General features: G+C 32.0%; 1 protein-coding gene across 1 annotated transcript in view; it reads right to left on the bottom strand.

The window, feature by feature from the left end:
- Positions 1-17405, bottom strand: part of LOC106786210 (lachesin-like) — an 87408-nt gene that overhangs the window by 4138 nt on the left and 65865 nt on the right. Inside the window, exons 5-6 of the mRNA XM_014747350.1 lie at positions 14354-14515; positions 3833-3982 (exon numbers count right to left, since the gene is read on the bottom strand). Of these exons, the coding sequence (XP_014602836.1) occupies positions 3833-3982; positions 14354-14515 (312 nt within the window). The remainder of the gene's footprint in view (positions 1-3832; positions 3983-14353; positions 14516-17405) is intronic.

The raw sequence follows: 17405 nt of genomic DNA, 5'->3' as shown, positions 1-17405 counted from the left end.
AGTTCAGAAAATGTCAGAGAATGCAATGCTGTAAATTGTGCATCTTTGCAATTTCTTTGAAAAATTTTGGTTAATATTTTTTATACTAAAAGTGAATAGATTTTAATGTAACTAATATTAAATTAAAGTACACACTTTTGTCTACGCATAGAATACCATATCGAGTTATAAATCAATCTGAAAAGGTTCATAAAATGGCAAAGAATGCGATGCTGCAAATTTTTCCTACTTTGTCATTTCTTTAAAAACTTTCGGCAAATATTTTGTATACTTTTATCAAACGGATCTTGATAAGAATGCCGAGGAATTACAAGCAATGGCAGATTTCCAGCTATGACGTTAACATATAGATGTTTTTAATCTAACGTGAATATTATTCGAGGTGAAACACGTTTTGTCGTTCGCTCGTTTGTTCACTCGTTCGTTTATTCGTTTGTTCACTCGTTCGCGTACGTGGCCAAACGAAATTTTTATCTAGGCAGTAGGTAGGTATTGTTTTATTTTATGATTTTATTGTTGTTGTTGTCGAATGAAAAATATATCTCTCCCGGACGATTGATTTCGAGGGGGAAAGGAGGGACTAAAAAACATTTCTGACAAATAGAAATCATTGGTAATCGAGCGTGTCAACGAATACGTTTAAAAGATTATCAAATTTTCTTTATACGTATATACGTGTATATCAGGTGAAAATTAATTCACAGGTATATTCGTATAACTTGTGTCAACTATAAATAGTTAACAATTGATATTTTTTTTTTCTTTCAAATTTATATCAATTTTATTTGATGGCAGAGAAACACATTTTATTCTTAAAAGAATATCATTTATATATAAATATGTGTGTGTGTGTGATTTTATATATATATATGTAAAAGAAAATACAATAATTATTTTTATAAGTAATACTTGACTGAGACCTTCTTGTTTGCATTTTATATTCTTATTAGTTATAATACGTCAAAGTATACTTCTTTTTCGATAAAATACTCATTTGCAATAAAATGTTTGTATAAGAATTAAAAAGAAAACATTATATTACAAGAACAATGAACAATTATTTAAAATATATTTTAATTATTAGGAATTGGGTTTCCATTTAAAAAAAAAAAAAGGAAAAAAACAAATTAAACATTTAATTACTATGACAAATGAATTTCTCGCGATAAGAATATACTTCTTCTTCCTTCTCCCCACGATTTAATTAGATTATATTTAATATTGGAATGACTTTAGTGAAAAGGGAAAATATTTAGAATTACGATCTCGAGTTTCGTTGAAATGGCACAGACTAGTCGAGGTTTGAATTAATCACGTAAGATATCAAAAGTGTACTATCAGGTTATGGTATATGTGAAATTTGAAGATGTTCGTTTGTATTTCCATAAACTAAGTAACGTCGTCGTAGCTTATTTCGGTGCTGCAATAGGAGGAGTGCACTTCAATTCAATGTTTAATTCACTAGTAATATCAAAGAGATAAAGGTAAAGGAATAGAGAGAAAGAGAAAGAGAAAGAGAAAGAGACAGAAAGACAAAGATAGATAGAGAGAAAGAGTGAGTGAGTGAGTGAGTAAGGGAAGTTGGGTGGTTGAATGGGTGGTTGAATGAAGGGTGGGGATAGAAAGGTATTCTATATTTTCTTCTAATCATACTCGAGGCAACCAATTTAATTACGCACGTTGCTATTTCTCCTCGCAATATCTTAATAGGAAACAAAAGCGACTTTAGAAACGTAGGACACACCGTGTTACACAGGTAAAAGGAAAATAATAATAATAATATATAGAGAGAAATGTATACGCGTAAGAGAAACGTTCGGGAGACGGATAAGGAAAATGAGAAAGATATATAAAAATAAAAAGGGAAAGAGAAAGAGGAATTATATTCTCGGAACACAGTCGTTTCGAAGTCCGCATTGAAGCGACTCACCGATGCAATCGATTTACCTTCCCTTGTCTTCGTTGTCGTTGTCGTCATTGTGTTTTAAAACCCTTCGAAAATCGGTTTCTCTATCAAATTTAACGAACTCACGAGAATATTCATCTTGGACAAAGTATTATGTTATATATTTTACGAAATTATATAATATGTTTACTCTCTTATTATTTGTATAAATAATTATGTTTAAAGTTAAAATGACAAATTATGACAAAAATAATAAGTAGAATAAATTTCAACGATATATTATAGAAAATTTGGATAATTAGTAAATCTTTAAAAAGTATTCTCCATCTCTACGAAGTTTATTTCGTTTTATTATACGTCAACAATGTTATTATTCACACAAAAGATAGTATGAAAATAATTTTTCTTCATTGGGCAAAGCAATGCGAGAAAATCGATAATATAACCGAGTATATAAATGAAAATTCAAGAAAGTATATAATATTACTTCTGACAAATATAATCTCACAAAATTTTCATAAATTATATTTATTTTACATTTGAAAAATTAATCTTATATCCAATGACATTTAACACATCTTTCTGTAAAATAAATCATATATTTCAAATTAAATTACTTTATTATAATCATGAAGAAATTTGCACGAAATAGTATAAACGTTTCTTTCTTTTACGATGATAAATCATAAAAGTACAAATTGTTCTTGTTATTTTTCTCTTACTTAAAAATATATTGTACAATTTAAATCAGAAGAAAAACAAACGAAAATTGATATTTCCTTTTTATTATTTTTCATTCTTTTACCTTAACAAATATTACACTATTTTCTTCGTTAATAAGATAAAAAGTAGAAAAAGGAATAAGATATATAAAAGATACGTATAACATTTTCTTATATATATATATATATATATATATTACTTCGTTAAAGCACCTACACGTAGTGTATTATCAGCAACAATATTACCCTGTAGTTAAGGAAACTTTGGTACGCGCGACAAAGTCTCGTTACATCTCTTTGTGATCGGAACAATGAACCGGAAGTATCGCGATTATGATAATGACAATAGCGTAATTAATAGCTGAGCTTTGTACCGAACAGCGGGAGCCCGCATACGATGGGATTAATTCAACATCAAAGTTTCACGGGAAAGTACGATGAAGAAAGACAGAGACAGAGATAGAAAGAGAGAGAGAGAGAGAGAAATTTCAAAGACGGCATTAGAGAGAGAAAGAAAGAAAAAAAAAAGAAGGAAAATGATAAGAAAAGAAAAGAAAAGAAAAGAATGGAAAAGAAGGAAAGAATCTGAAGTGATCGATAAAGAGATCGCAGGATAAAGGGGTAAGGAGTGGGATGAAAGAAAAGGAAGGGGCATGGGGTGGTTTAGAGGGTGGGTGGAATTGAGTTTGGTCGAAGTCGACGGTCAGCGTCTTCAACCTTTCGACGCGTTGTAGTCCGCAGTGCCAGGTCGTTACATCACACACACATGCACATACACACAGAGACGCAAACTCAGACACAAATATAGAGGACAAACGCAAAAAGGGGGGACACCCTGACGGAAATTCGAACACATACACACACGTATATAAAGTAACAGTAAAGTAAGAAGGATTGTAGGAGGACAATTCGTAGTTCTTGTAGATATGTAAGTAGTTACAAAAGAGTCAAAGGTGTAGGGGTATACAACATTGGTTTCTTGAAAAAGGGTATTTTCGCGGTAGAAAATAAAAAGAAAAATAAAAAGAAAGAGAGTAGGGTGTGGGGTGGTAGAACGGGGTGGTTTGTCACGATCGGAAATCAGAAATAAGAAAATAAGGGAAAGGTACAGAAGTAAAATAGGAAAAATAAGAGAGGAAAAGGTTAGAAAAGGGGCTGGCAAAGAGGAAGGAGGAAGAAGGGTGGTGTTTGAAGGCGAACTTACAATTCACGGCGAGCGTCACTCGCTTGCTAACGGCCGGCGGCACGTCGTTGCTGGCGATGCAGAGATACACCCCCATTTGTCGTCTCTCGACGCGATGGAATTGCAGTAGGGAACCGTTGTAGCTCTCTTGCTTCTCGAAAGTGCTTCCACCTGCGCGCACGTAAGAAAACGTTACTGTCAACTTCTATTTTCAACTCTTCCCAAACACCACCACCACCAATACCACCACCAATACGACCACCACCACAACCATCAACGAACAAACGTCCCACCCTCTCTTCTTTCCTTTGTTTCTTCTTATTTTAATACCAATATCTTTCCCCCCCCTCCCCCCACCCTGGGATTCTCCGATCTATCTATCACTATCAAACTAACCCCTCATTCTCATATTTTATTATGTTATTTTATTTTTTATTTTGTTTTGTTTGTCTCCTTCTTCTTATTCGTTTTCCTACCCTTTCTTAACATCGATCGAATCTATCAGCCCCATTTTTTTGTATTCCCTTTTTATTTCTTTTCTTTTCTCTCTCTTTGAATTCTCTATCACCGATAAGATAGAGATATATTTGACTAGTCACGTAACTTGTTACCTCCACGGAGTATCTCGGTTTACCCAGAATTCACGAAAGATTTTGAATGGAGTTTTAGATAAATCGTTTGCCGAAACGTTTCGACAATTTTTGTTACCTTTTCCCATTTTTCGTTTTGTTACTTTCGTCGTTGTTGTTGTTTTTTTTTCCATTCGAAATGTCATGGAGAATTTTTCTATTGTTTCGGTCCTACGTATTTTTTTTGTTTGTTTGCACTCAATTCATTTTTTTTTTCTCTCTCTCTCTCTCTCTCTTTCTTTCTCTTGATTGAGATTACATTGTCAATAGAGAAAGAATTTAATTTAAAAAACAAAAAAAAAGGGGAATCCTCTCTCAATTGCATATTGAATAAAAAGATAGATTTCTATTACATTAAATTACAATTTGTCTTCTCGCGTTCGCGTATTAAAATATTTCTTTTTTTTTTTTTTTTTTTTATTTTTTATACCTCTAGAGTGGGTGGTAAATATTGAAGATGAGTGGAAACTCGAAAGACGGTGAAGGGAAAGGGAAAGGGATGGGAAGGGAAGGGAAGACATTTCGAGCATCAAAGACCACCAAGATGAAACGAGATAAAGGCCTTAAGGCATCTCTCGTTGTAATTGGTCTAACTTCCAACTTCCCCCGGTGGAGAACGTAGATATAAACGTTCTCTACCGGTAATGAAAGCGACTCGACCGGATACGGTTTGCTACGAAACGGAATACGTTAACGCGTTAAACGAGCAAAGTACGTAATATTACGTAAGCGAGACCATAAGTTTATCGATGAACGGATCGTACTAGATTATATTATATTATATATATATATATATTCCAACCCATTTTATATTTATATTGATTTTTCTTCTTAAAATATAAACCCGTTAGATATATATTTTCTATGTTAAATAACGTTTTGAATAAAAACGTATTGCGTGTACAGTTTATATGATATGAGAATGAAGAAACCAAAGATGGGAAAGGGGATTATGGGGCTTGGGGGAGGAAAAATTGATGAAAACGATTAAAAAAAAGAAAAAGGGGGAAAATAAAAATCAGCTTTGATCTTCGCGTACGTTTAACGCGATCTGATCGAAACGTGTTTTCAGTACAAGCGTATATTTCTAAACGAAAATTAATACGAAAATTCGTAGGATAACGCGAGATTATAAAAGAGAAAATAAATGAATAATAATAAAACGTGTTAGTATGTACGTATGTCTTCGTCATCGTCATCGTAATCGTCGTCATCAATTAATAACGATTTAATATAAATGATAAACATAAATATCGCATCGATGAATATATCGTGGAAAAGGGAGTGATATGTGCGTCAACATTTCGATATGCACGCACGCCTCGTTGGACCGATGAAAAATTCAATCTGTTTTCGAGTTCACTCACTCACTCACTCTCTCTCTTTCTCTCTCTCTCTTTATCATTATACGCTCGATTTTATGTTCATTAAAAGGTTGAACGAATACGATATCAGAGAGAAACGTTTATGAGTGTGCAAAAAAAAAAGGAATGTATATCGGGATAATAATAAAAGTGTTAGCATGTATAAAATTCGGATGGATGTGCGTGTGTGCGAGAGATTTATACATATATATTTATAATATTATATACATTATATTATTTTTCTTTTTTTTTTTTTATCTCATACAAATACGAATAATAATTCGATCGGGTAATATTCGATTCGCGAGAATTTCGCGAGATAAATTGATAAACATTTAAATAAACATTATTAATATAAGTCTCAAAGGGAATTTTGGACGGTTGTTAAATCTTATGAACAATGTTAATATAATAAATTTTTTTCTTATCCAAAATTTTTCCTAATATTATTACTAGGTTTAATTCTTAGGGATGTTTTTTTTGGACAGGTTTAAATTAGATGAACAATCTATTTGATTGAACAACAATTTATTTTGAACCAGTTGTACGTTTCATCCCTTACTGGGGACTTCATCAGCAACTCGATCTTTACAGTTCACGTGTCAATATACATACATATTATCTTTCTTTCAGAGTCATATGTATATAATATGTATATTGACACGTGAACTGTAAAGATCGAGTTGCTGATGAAATCCCCAGTAAGGAATGAAACGTACAACTGGTTCAAAATAAATTGTTCATAAGATTTAACAACCGTCCAAAATTCCCTTTAAGATTTATATTAATAATATTTATTTCTGGACAAGAATATTGATAATTAAATTTAAATAAACATTTAAACGCGTGATATAGAAGATAGGGGAGTGGGGGTAATAAGAAAACACGAGAATATCCGAAAGTAAAATTATCCTCGTAGAAGAAGAAGAAGAAGAAGAAGAAAACGAAGAAGTTTCGATAAAGGAAATCCGAAAGTTTTCGAAAGGTAAGAAGTAAAAGTCGTGAACGAATAAGAAAAAGCAATAGGAAGAGGTAGAGAAGGTGGAAAGGAGGAAAAAGCAAAGTACCAGGAGGAGGAGTAGGAGTAGGAGGAAGCAAAACTAAACGCGCAAACACTAGAAGCGAAAGAAGAAGAAGAAGAAGAAGAAGAAGAAGAGACAAGAGAAAGATATATGCTTAATTCACTACTTAGGCAGCTTTAACGAGTTCGCTAAGTGAGCGAGCGCTAACGAGTTTGCCGAGCTCGTAAGAAAGACTTTGGTGGTGGTGGTGGTGGTGGTGATGGTGTAAGGTGGTGATGGTGATGGTGATGGTATTGGTGTAGGAGAAGAAGAAGCTTACTCGCGCACGCAAAACTTAAGCATAAGTGAGTGAATGAATGAATGAATGAATGAATGAATGAATGAATGAGAAAATGAGACAGTCAGAGTAAGTCAGTCAGTTAGAGAAAGAGATGGTAAATAAGGAAATGCAACCGTAGGGTTCTGCCATTTGTGGTTTAGTCCTTTCAAAGGACTAAACGTTGATAAGGTAGTACTAAAAAATACTTTAGCTGCAAGAAAATAGTCAGGGGGTGGGGTGGGGGGAATTGGAGAAAGAAATAGGAAAGCAAGCGTGAGAATGAGAGAGAAGGACTAACGTAAAGTAAGTAAAAGGGGGAAAAAAAGTCGAGAAAAAGAGAGAAATAAAGTAAAAACAAAGAGAAAGAGAGAGAGAGAGAGAGAGAGAGAGAGAGAGATAGGTTAAAGGAAAACTACGTCGGCCAAAGTTTAGCCAACTCGAGCCAACTATCTTTTGCGTTTGTCTATCTCTTTCTTTAAGTATACGTATATATGTATGTATGTATTTGTCCTATGTACGTGGACTTTTTTCTTAGCGTCTTATTGTTACACGTTCTAGCTCATACATATAGATAGAGAGAGGCTAGTTCAGTACTTTTGAAGACACAGCCCGAAGCCGCGGTACATACTGGGTTGGTGCAAGTACCATCAAGAGGATTCTCCTCCTTTTCCTTCTGTTTTTTCTTATTCGCGAACGGCGTACTACTACTACTACTATTACTACTACTATGATATTACTACCACCACCATCATCATCACCACCACTACTACACACTTTAACGTCATCCACCACCTATCCCTTTTCTATGTGTTTTCCTTCTACCTAAGTTCACCAAGCAACCATCTTCGAAGAGAAAGAGGAAAAGAAAGATAAAGAGAGAGAGAGAGAAAGAAGGAGAGAGTTCAAGAAGTGGAACTTGATTCAACGACCTTCCTCGTTATACCCACTCCTCTCTGTTCTCTTACATCCAATCTGTATACTCACGTTCGAAAATGTTCTGCCTCTTGAGTTTACACCTTACCTTGACTCACGAATCTTACTCGGTACCCAAAATATCGCGCAAAGGGTTTGGCCCTTCGATAAATCGACCTAAGTATTTGTGTGTGTGTGCTTTTTTTTTTTAAATCTTTTTTTAATCTTTCTTTCTCTTTCTTTCTTCTTTTCTCTCCTATTTTTTTATTTCATTTTAAATCGCAGTTTGTTCTTAGCAAGTTAAAATTTGCGCATAGAATTTATACAATCATTAAAATCTTCGGGAGCGAACGAACGAACGAACGAACGAGTAGATAGAAGAGAAAACGGTGGTAGAAAAATGAAAATAATAAAAAAGAATTTCTTTTTAAATCTTTGATATCTCCAACATAAGTAAAACCGTTTTTTTTCTATCCCACTCACACACCCACCTGTTTCGTATTACGTTTTTTTTTCTTCTAATACCTTTAAGGGTTGTTTTTCCTTCGTTAGATTTATTTAAACATCGTACGTTTTAAAAAGATCGCAGAAACAAGATATATATATATATAAAAAGGAAAAATCGAGATAATATTGCGTTTAGACTTTACTTTTCCCTACCTTCCCTTCCCTTCCCTTTTCCACCCTCTATCTTTTCTTAGTTAGTTTCTCGAAATCTAGGAAGGTACAAAGTATCTTTCCAAACCGATAAAAAGTTGAAACGACGGTAACGTCCGTGGTTGTTGCGTTTATCGCGAGAAGTAGCAAGTTTATATCGGCTGTTCAACGCAGACCCTACCTACTACTTCGTAGTTTCCGAGTGGTCCAACGAATAGAAACTCGAAACCTGCTGAACGATATACATCTATGTATCACCTCTGTGTATACACAGAATCTATGTGTATGTATACGTTTATATAAATAGTTCAATAAGCGACGATAAATCGTAGGGACGAGTTACGTTGAGAAACGATAATGGTTATACGATACTACTATTATTTTTGTCGTTACCGAACCATTTTTAACGAAAATATTTATGAACTAACAAAAAAACAACAACAACGCACACGCAACACGATATAGAACTCGGGACAAATTTGATTTAAAAATTTACGAGATACTTTTCTTTGTAGAGATAAAATATTCGAAGGGGGACGAGGGGAAGGGGTGGGGTGGGGGGGGGAGGAAAATAATAATGCAAGTGGAAAGAAGAGGATGAACTGAACATTAGTATTCTTCTTCTAACGTAAAAGCTTGATTTTCTTTGAAGAATATTCGAATATCTTATTCTAATCCCTTAAAAGCATAATCGTTTTCAGACGAATTACTTTTATATATATGTATGTATGTATGTATTGTATTTTAAAAATTTACGCAATACACTAAGCGGAATATTAGTCGTTGACTTATCTAAAAAGGTGTCAGATTCAAGTGCAATTGAATTATTCAAAACTGTTCTTAACTAAGCGGAGACGAGTCGAGGCCGTCGTCGTCGAGTTAAAGTTTTTGATTATTCGGAAAGGCCATTATTCGAATGTAAGCCATTCTTGAAAGAAAACTGTTTTCGTTGGTTCTAATTTACATACGTCTCGCGTGCCACATTTCACGCTGCTAATTAGCTTCTCTTTTTCCCACACAGACACAGACACAGACACACATATATATATATATATATATATATATATATATATGCACGCTCTTTCCTTTCTACATTTCTGTTTATTTTAAATATACTTTTTGATATTTCTTTTCGTTTTTCCTTAACAACGACAACGCGAAACTTACGTTCATATAAAAATAAGCCCAGACCATTTTCTTATTCATCCTATATAAACTTAAGTATCTCTAATTATCTAATTTGTTTTTGATAGAGAGAAAAATATATTTTATATATTTAAAAAAAGAACAAAAAGTAAAGGAAAGTAGTGATAGTAGATACACGGGTAGAACAATTAGAAACAAACAAAAAAATCGAAATGATAAAGAAAGTAATAACGGTTAGTATCTTTTTCTTTTTTTAAGTTGTAGGTAAAACATTTTCGAGTTGTGGGTCAGTTGAATGTAATAAAACGTTGAGAAATAATAATAATAATAATAATAATAATAATAAAAATAGCGACTGTTGGTGCGTCGTTATATATTTCTAGACGTAAAAGTCTCTTTTTATTTGGATTTTTTTCTTGTTCATTTCTTTGCTTATTTCTCTCTCTCTCTCTCTCTCTCTTTCCTTCTCTTTCTCTCTTTCTCTCCTTTCTGTTCAACCACTCGTTTTATTTATACCGGTTAAACACTTCTTTAACCGCACGAACGAACGTGCAAGCCTGCTTCGAATTCGTTCAAACGAATATATCACGACAAATGAGGTAAAAAAAAGAAAAAGAAAAAAAAAATAAAGAAGAAAGAAAAGGAAAGAGGAAAAGAAAAAAAAATTAACGAGCATTACCGAAGTATAATATTACCGTGAAAATCGTGTCGAGATTAGGAAACTCGGTCAGACCGAAATAATTCTCGATATTTCTAATTATTGTCGCAACAACCCTCTACCCATTTTTTTTTTTTTGTTCCTTCTTATTAAATTTTTTTTTTTTTTTTTTTTTTTTTTAACTTCTTCGTTTTTCTTTTTCTTACTTTTTCTTTCTTTTCTTTTTCCACGTGATCGAAGAAAAAAAAATCATATTCTTCTTATCGCTACACAATCGATTGTAAAACAATTTTTATATTTCGCAGTACGAGAGCGTTCTATTTTTTTTTATTAAAAAAAAAAAGAAAAACAAATACGCAAAGAAAAATAATGACGTAGATTTCATTTCTTTATCTTACGAGAAGAGAAAAGAAAAAAGAAGGGGGGGGCGGGGGGTAGGGGAGGAAGGAAAAAAAAAAACCAAAATTATTCAACCCGCGCGGACAATTGGATTCGTTCGAGAAAAATAATAATTTCAATATATTCATCCACACAACGCCGAGATATTCATTCTACGTTGACGAAATAACACGCGTTCTTTTTCTTTTTAATAAAAAAACAAAAAACAAAAAAAAAAACAAAAAGAAGATTTAAAGTAGAAAAAAAGAATACAAAAAAATAAAGATTATGGGGTGAATAGAAAAATGGTTACGTCGCGTCATAACCATGATGCTTTTAGATCGATAGACACACACACACACACATATATATACATCTAAAAAGCGTTCGACGATGTTCACAGGGAATAATACTTTATCGGTATTAAACCGGTATACTTGATAAAGCTGTTAGGTGAAAAGGATTTTCTTCTAGGATGATATTAGAAATGGCAAAAGAGAAAGCAAGAACGAAGAGGAAGAGGAAAAGAGGAAGAGAGAAAGAGAGAGAGAGAGAGAGAGAGGAAGAGAGATTATGGTACTTACAGTTGCTGACTAGATTCTGAAAAGACCCTTGCGAGATGCACACGTTACGTGAAAGTATAAACCTAGCACACCTGCTTCCCCATCGGTTCTCTCGAGGACTATCAACTAATTACCCTATTAATATCCCTAGATTGCTACACGAACGTTTAATATTTTGACTACCCAAACATTTTGCTTTACTGCTTACACGAAACCTTCTTCATTTTCTTTCATTTTATGCATAAGTTTTTGTAATTTTCAAAACAAAATTCTCGAATAATTTCATTTAATGTTTGCTTGTTTGTTTGTTTCATTTTTTTTCACTTATTAATTTATATACATGTTTGTGAAGAAATATGATATCTAATTAAATGAACAATTATAATCGAAGTGACATTTTGAATATGTAAAAAGATATTTATTAATTATCGGCATATATATATATTGGTGCATAGGATGTGTCATATTTTTCTATTGCACGCGTATTTTCGCGTGTACCTTTCGCGAAAGAAAATGATAAGGGGAATAATAAAAGAAAACAAACTGACAAGGATATTAAAAGACACATTATTATTGGCTTTTCCTTGTCGTAAATGTGATTTATTAAATTATCCTTCCGTTTTTTTCTTTTTCTTTTTCTTTTTTCACGTATTTCTCGCTTGTAAGTAAGGAAAAGAATATTACAAAAAGAAAAATGACATGGATATTCAAAGACACGTGTTGTTATTGGTTTTCCTAGCTTTTTAGAAAATGCACGTTAAATTAAATTATTATTTATTTCTTTGTATATACGTTTCGCGTATATACGCAACAAGAAGAAGAATAAGAAGAAAGAAATAACAAAAATAAATGAAAAGTATAATTTCGAAGATGTATTATTGCTACTACTCATTGCGGTTAACGTGGGTAAAAAAAATCAAATGTATTTTATTTCGAGATGAGTTTTCGATTGTTAAAAATGTTGCTTTCAACTAGAGCCATGCATTCCATAAGCCGCGAAAAACTTTTCAAAGAAATATGTATTATAGTTGTAAATAAACGGCTATCGAACGTGAACATAAAAGGTAGCTCCGAATATCCGGCTGTAAAGAGTTGCTGCCTTTCTCGGTGAAACTCGATTTACGTCAAAGTCTCGATATCGGGGAAATATGGAAAATAGCTGTGGGAAGAAGGGGGGGGGGAGGGGAAAGAGAGAAAAAGAAAGAGAGAGAGAGAGAGGGAGAGTGGTTGGTGAAAGTCTTTGTTAATGCGAGTTACGTTTCAACATTGAAAAAAAAGAAACAAGAAAAAAATATTTTAGAAAAATAAATAAAAAAAAATATCTTAAATAACAAAATGAAAAAAAATAATTTTCATTGTGTGTGTTCGTAATTAATTATACATTGAATATTTTTTTTTAGAAATTAATACAATTTTGTTGAAATAAAAATGAATAAAAATTCGAAGTGTTCTGTAAAGATAAAAAAAGAAAAGAAGGGGGATAAATTCTTGACGATTGATATACATTAAATATTAATGTGATCAATGTGAAAAAAAAAAAAAAAAAACAAAAAACAAAATACATATTGGAAAAGAAATGAATTAGTAAGAGATCTTCTGAAATCTTCATGAATAAAATATATATATGGAATATTTAAAAAAGAAATGAATTAATGATATCCCTTTCCGGAATCGTACGGAAAATATAAAAAACAATTCCCGTAATATTATTCACCACATAATATCATATAAAAATAAATCATTCATTATTTTTCGTGTATACTTTATCTAGATAAAAAATCATATCTATCATATATTTATTAAAACAAAATATCTAACAAGATCACTCTTATTGACACAATGGTAGTGAAATTTGTTAAAATTCAAATAAACGGATATCGTCCGGTTCTAAACCCCGTAAGAATAAAAATTAAATATCCGTGAAAAGTTGGATCGGTGAAGTACTATAGGATAGATGCTATATACCTTTAATATATTGAAAATTCGATATCGAAAAAATATGGCATGGTGGTTAACGGTGGAACGTGGAAAAAATAGAAGAAATAAATCGTGAGATAGTTCCAAAGATAGAAAAAGAAAATAAAATAGAGAAAAATAGAGAGAGAGAGAGAGAAAGAAAGGAAGGGGGTGTAGGGTGGGGGATGGTGGGTGGGTGGGTGTATGGGGAGTTGTGAGAAAAGGAAAGGAGGAGTAAAAGAGCTTTAATATGAAGGTGAATAAATACGTTGCCGTGCTTTGTGCACGCGTTGAGCACAGAGGAGACGAATAAGAAGAAAAAGAAATAGAAAAAAAGGAATAAGAATAAGAAGAATAAGAAGAAGAAGAAGAAGAAGAAGGTAGGCAACCAAGTGGGTGGTGGTTGGGAGTATGCGATCGTTACGAAATAAAAGAAATAAACGTAAGAATAGAGTGGAATCTTGTTGGAAGTAGAAAGGATAAAAATAAAGTAAGAGTAAGACTTGGATGGTCTGCTTTACTAGAAAGAAAGAAAGAAAGAAAGAAAGAAAGAGAAGATAAGAGAAAAAGACGGTTTCGCAAAAGGTGGTAAGGCGGTAAGCCGAAGCAAACAAAATTAAACCTTCGTCGTCTCTTTTCTGTGACTCTCTTCTTTCTTTTCTGACACGAAAAAGAATAGCAAAAGGGACTCTGACATGAGAGTAGTAGAAGAATAAGAATAAAAAGAAGAAGAAAGGAGAAAAATTGAAACATGAAAATGGGTAAAAAGGAATAAAAAAGAATATATATATATAAGAAAAATGTAATAAAATGAAAACAAAACGAATGAAAAGAAACAAGAAGTAAGAGGTAAGAAGAAGAAGAAATTTTTAATAGAATTTCAAAAATGATATTATATATTAAATTTGATAGTGTTTCTCTCTCTCTCATTATTATACCTGCAGAAGAGGCCCTTATGAACATGGGTTCGTTATCTTCTCGTCGCCATGATACTCTTGGAGTTGGTCTACCAGTAGCTCTACAACTCAAGGTTGCATTGTCACCCTCCGAAACTGCTAAATCCGCTGTGGTATCACCCCCGTAAACAATGTCCGGTGGTACTGTAACAAAAAATACAACAACAACAAAATAACTATTATTTTTCTTAATATAATCGTAGAAACAATGTGGAAATATAAATACGCTCGAAATAATGAAATGAAAAAAAAAAGAAAAAAGCATACGTTGCCGAAAAGAAAGTGATATTCTTTTGACGAATCATATTTCTTATTCTTCTTTTACCTTTCTCTCTCTTTCTTACTTTGTTCCTGTTTTTTTTTTCTTTTCCCCCTTTTTTTCTTCCGTTAGTATTTTTTTTGCTATTACGTGCCGTAATTTACCCTCGCGAGTAAGTAAAAGAACACGCGGCGGGGGTGTGGGTGATGTGGGGGTGGGAGGTCAGTGTCTACCATTCGAGATGATTGATTACACAAAATGTGGGACGATAGCCGAACTTGCCAGATGATGGGGATGGTTGAGGGTGAGGAAAGAAGAGGGAAGGGGATAGGTATAGGGAAAGGGTACGATCGATTTTGGTTCTCGCAAAATATGAATTAACGATTCCTAGATATATATATATATAAAATTGTCACGTTAGTTTTTCTCCTCGTATATCGTTATAACCCCCTCCCCCCACTCCCCCATCCCCCAACGATAAAATATCTTCAACAAGTTATTGTAGATTTTCGTTGACCTATTACCTTTTTTTTATTCATTTGTGTAAAGGGAAAAAGGGATGAGTAAATGTTGACTGAACAAAATATTATATTTTTGATAAAGTTTCGATAATTTGTAAGAGGAGAATAGAGATAGATAGATAGTTAGTTAGATAGATAGATAAATAGATAATGAAAGTAAACTTTTACAAACCGCAAGCATTCGTGAAGGAAGTTTGTAATGAGATAGACGTTAATATGTAGTATGTTATAATTAAACTCGATTCAGGTTTCTAGGAAATAAAGATCAAGAATAGATAGATTATAGTTAATGGTTTAGATGAATATATAGATTATAATAATTATCATTGTTGATTATGTGTTACTTGGTTTCGTGTAATATAAAAGGATTTTGAATGAGTATATAATATTTTAATTTAATTCGAGAGAGATGATTCCTATATATGATAATTAATTAATTATTATAAATATACACCAACATCTCTGTCAAAAATTTCGAATCATTTTGCATCGATTTTACAAATATATTCATTACAATTTATTTCTTTTTGTTTTTTAAATGAAATAATTAAGTTACATTAATAATAATTATATCAATCGATCTACAATTAGATTCTAGTATTAGTGTGATGTATGTGTGTACATGTGTATGATGATATTTAAAAAACATCGTTAGATAATTATTGCGAAATAAATTTGTTTATGAAAAAATGGGATGGAGGTGGAGAGGGGTGTGATATATCTTGAAAATGTTCGACATATTTAAATAATTGTTAATTAATCGAAAAAAAACGTATGTTGTAGTCTAACAGTAAAGAGTATAAGTTATATGTACCGTTCTCTTCGAAATCCATTGTTAGACTGACTCGTATATCCTCTCGGTGAGTTCTTTTATTGAATATTATTTATATGACTTTCCGAAGGCTATATGTGTACATAAGAAAAATAATATTCCGATTTCTTTTTATATATAAGGAAAGTCACATAAACAAAAATCAATAAAGAAGAATTTTCAAATGACTTTTGTAAACAACAACGAGTCAGTTTACTGTTGGATTTTCGTAAGAGACAACGCACACATTTATATTTTTTTTATTACACTTTCTTTATTCTTTTTATTCATAATAAAATTTTCATATTATTAATGTAATAGAAATTAATAATCCAACGTAACTAATATAATTCGTTGATTATGAAATTATTATTATTATACATAATTTTTTAATAAAATTAAGATAATATTTTTGAATCTTTTTAATAAAAAGTGTACGAATGTATTTGATTTTTTTCTAAGCATACTAAGTATAATATACACGTTTTATTATTAAATTAACTGACCGAATTTTCTATAACTTTGATTCTTTTTTTTAGTATATGTAGAATAAAAAAAAGAAAACAAATCGTAAAATAAAATAGGTTGCGTTGTTTAACAAGTTCTATCATAAAGTATCGCGAGTTTTTTTGTTTAAAGTTCATCGATGCAGTTGCAAGATCCACTACAACAATAAGCAACAAAGTTATAATCCAACTGTGAGTTATCGTACATATATACATTTTATATATATATATATAAAAATAGAGAAAAATAATTTTTCATAATATTCCATTCTTTTCTACTTTGCATGATAAAAATGTATACATATATATATATATAAAACGTATATCAAACTTTATCGGCAGATTCGAGCGAACTAAAAGTATCTATCGAGTTTGAAAATTTCACTTAATTTACATCCCAATGCCCTAACTCTCTCCTCACCCCCCTCCCCCATTCCCCTCCCGACCCCCCATTCCCTTCGTAGGTCGTGACAACGATCGATCAAAATTTTTACTAAAGAAAAGAGATAATCAATTGGTCGTTGAATGAAACGATGTTATTAATCATAATGACAGTTTATAAAGCAGACTTAAAACCATAACAGTCATTTCTTTTGTCATAAACGATGACAAATCCATAATCCAACAGGAAACGCGTATTAAGAAAAGAACATTATTTTTTACATTTGTGTGTGATTTCTCTTATATCATATCTTAGATCATATATCTATGTGATAACAATACATTAATGCAAGTTGCACATTAGTTAGGTTGCTTTTTTCTAATGGACATTCTAATCGAATAATTGATATTCTTTCATTCTAATCGTCATACGATTTTATTTCTTGAATGTCAAATTTTTATAAATTACAATCGAGTTTCTTTCTTTCTTTTGTCATTCTTTTTTTTTTTTTTTTAATACTTGCGATACTGAAACAATTTTTGAAAAGGATATTTT

The sequence above is a fragment of the Polistes canadensis genome, unplaced genomic scaffold, assembly GCF_001313835.1.
Source record: "Polistes canadensis isolate GaletaPanama2010 unplaced genomic scaffold, ASM131383v1 scaffold_68, whole genome shotgun sequence".
NCBI lineage: Eukaryota > Metazoa > Arthropoda > Insecta > Hymenoptera > Vespidae > Polistes > Polistes canadensis.
The sequence above is the reverse complement of the archived record's forward strand: the minus strand, read 5'-3'. Positions and strand labels throughout refer to the sequence as shown.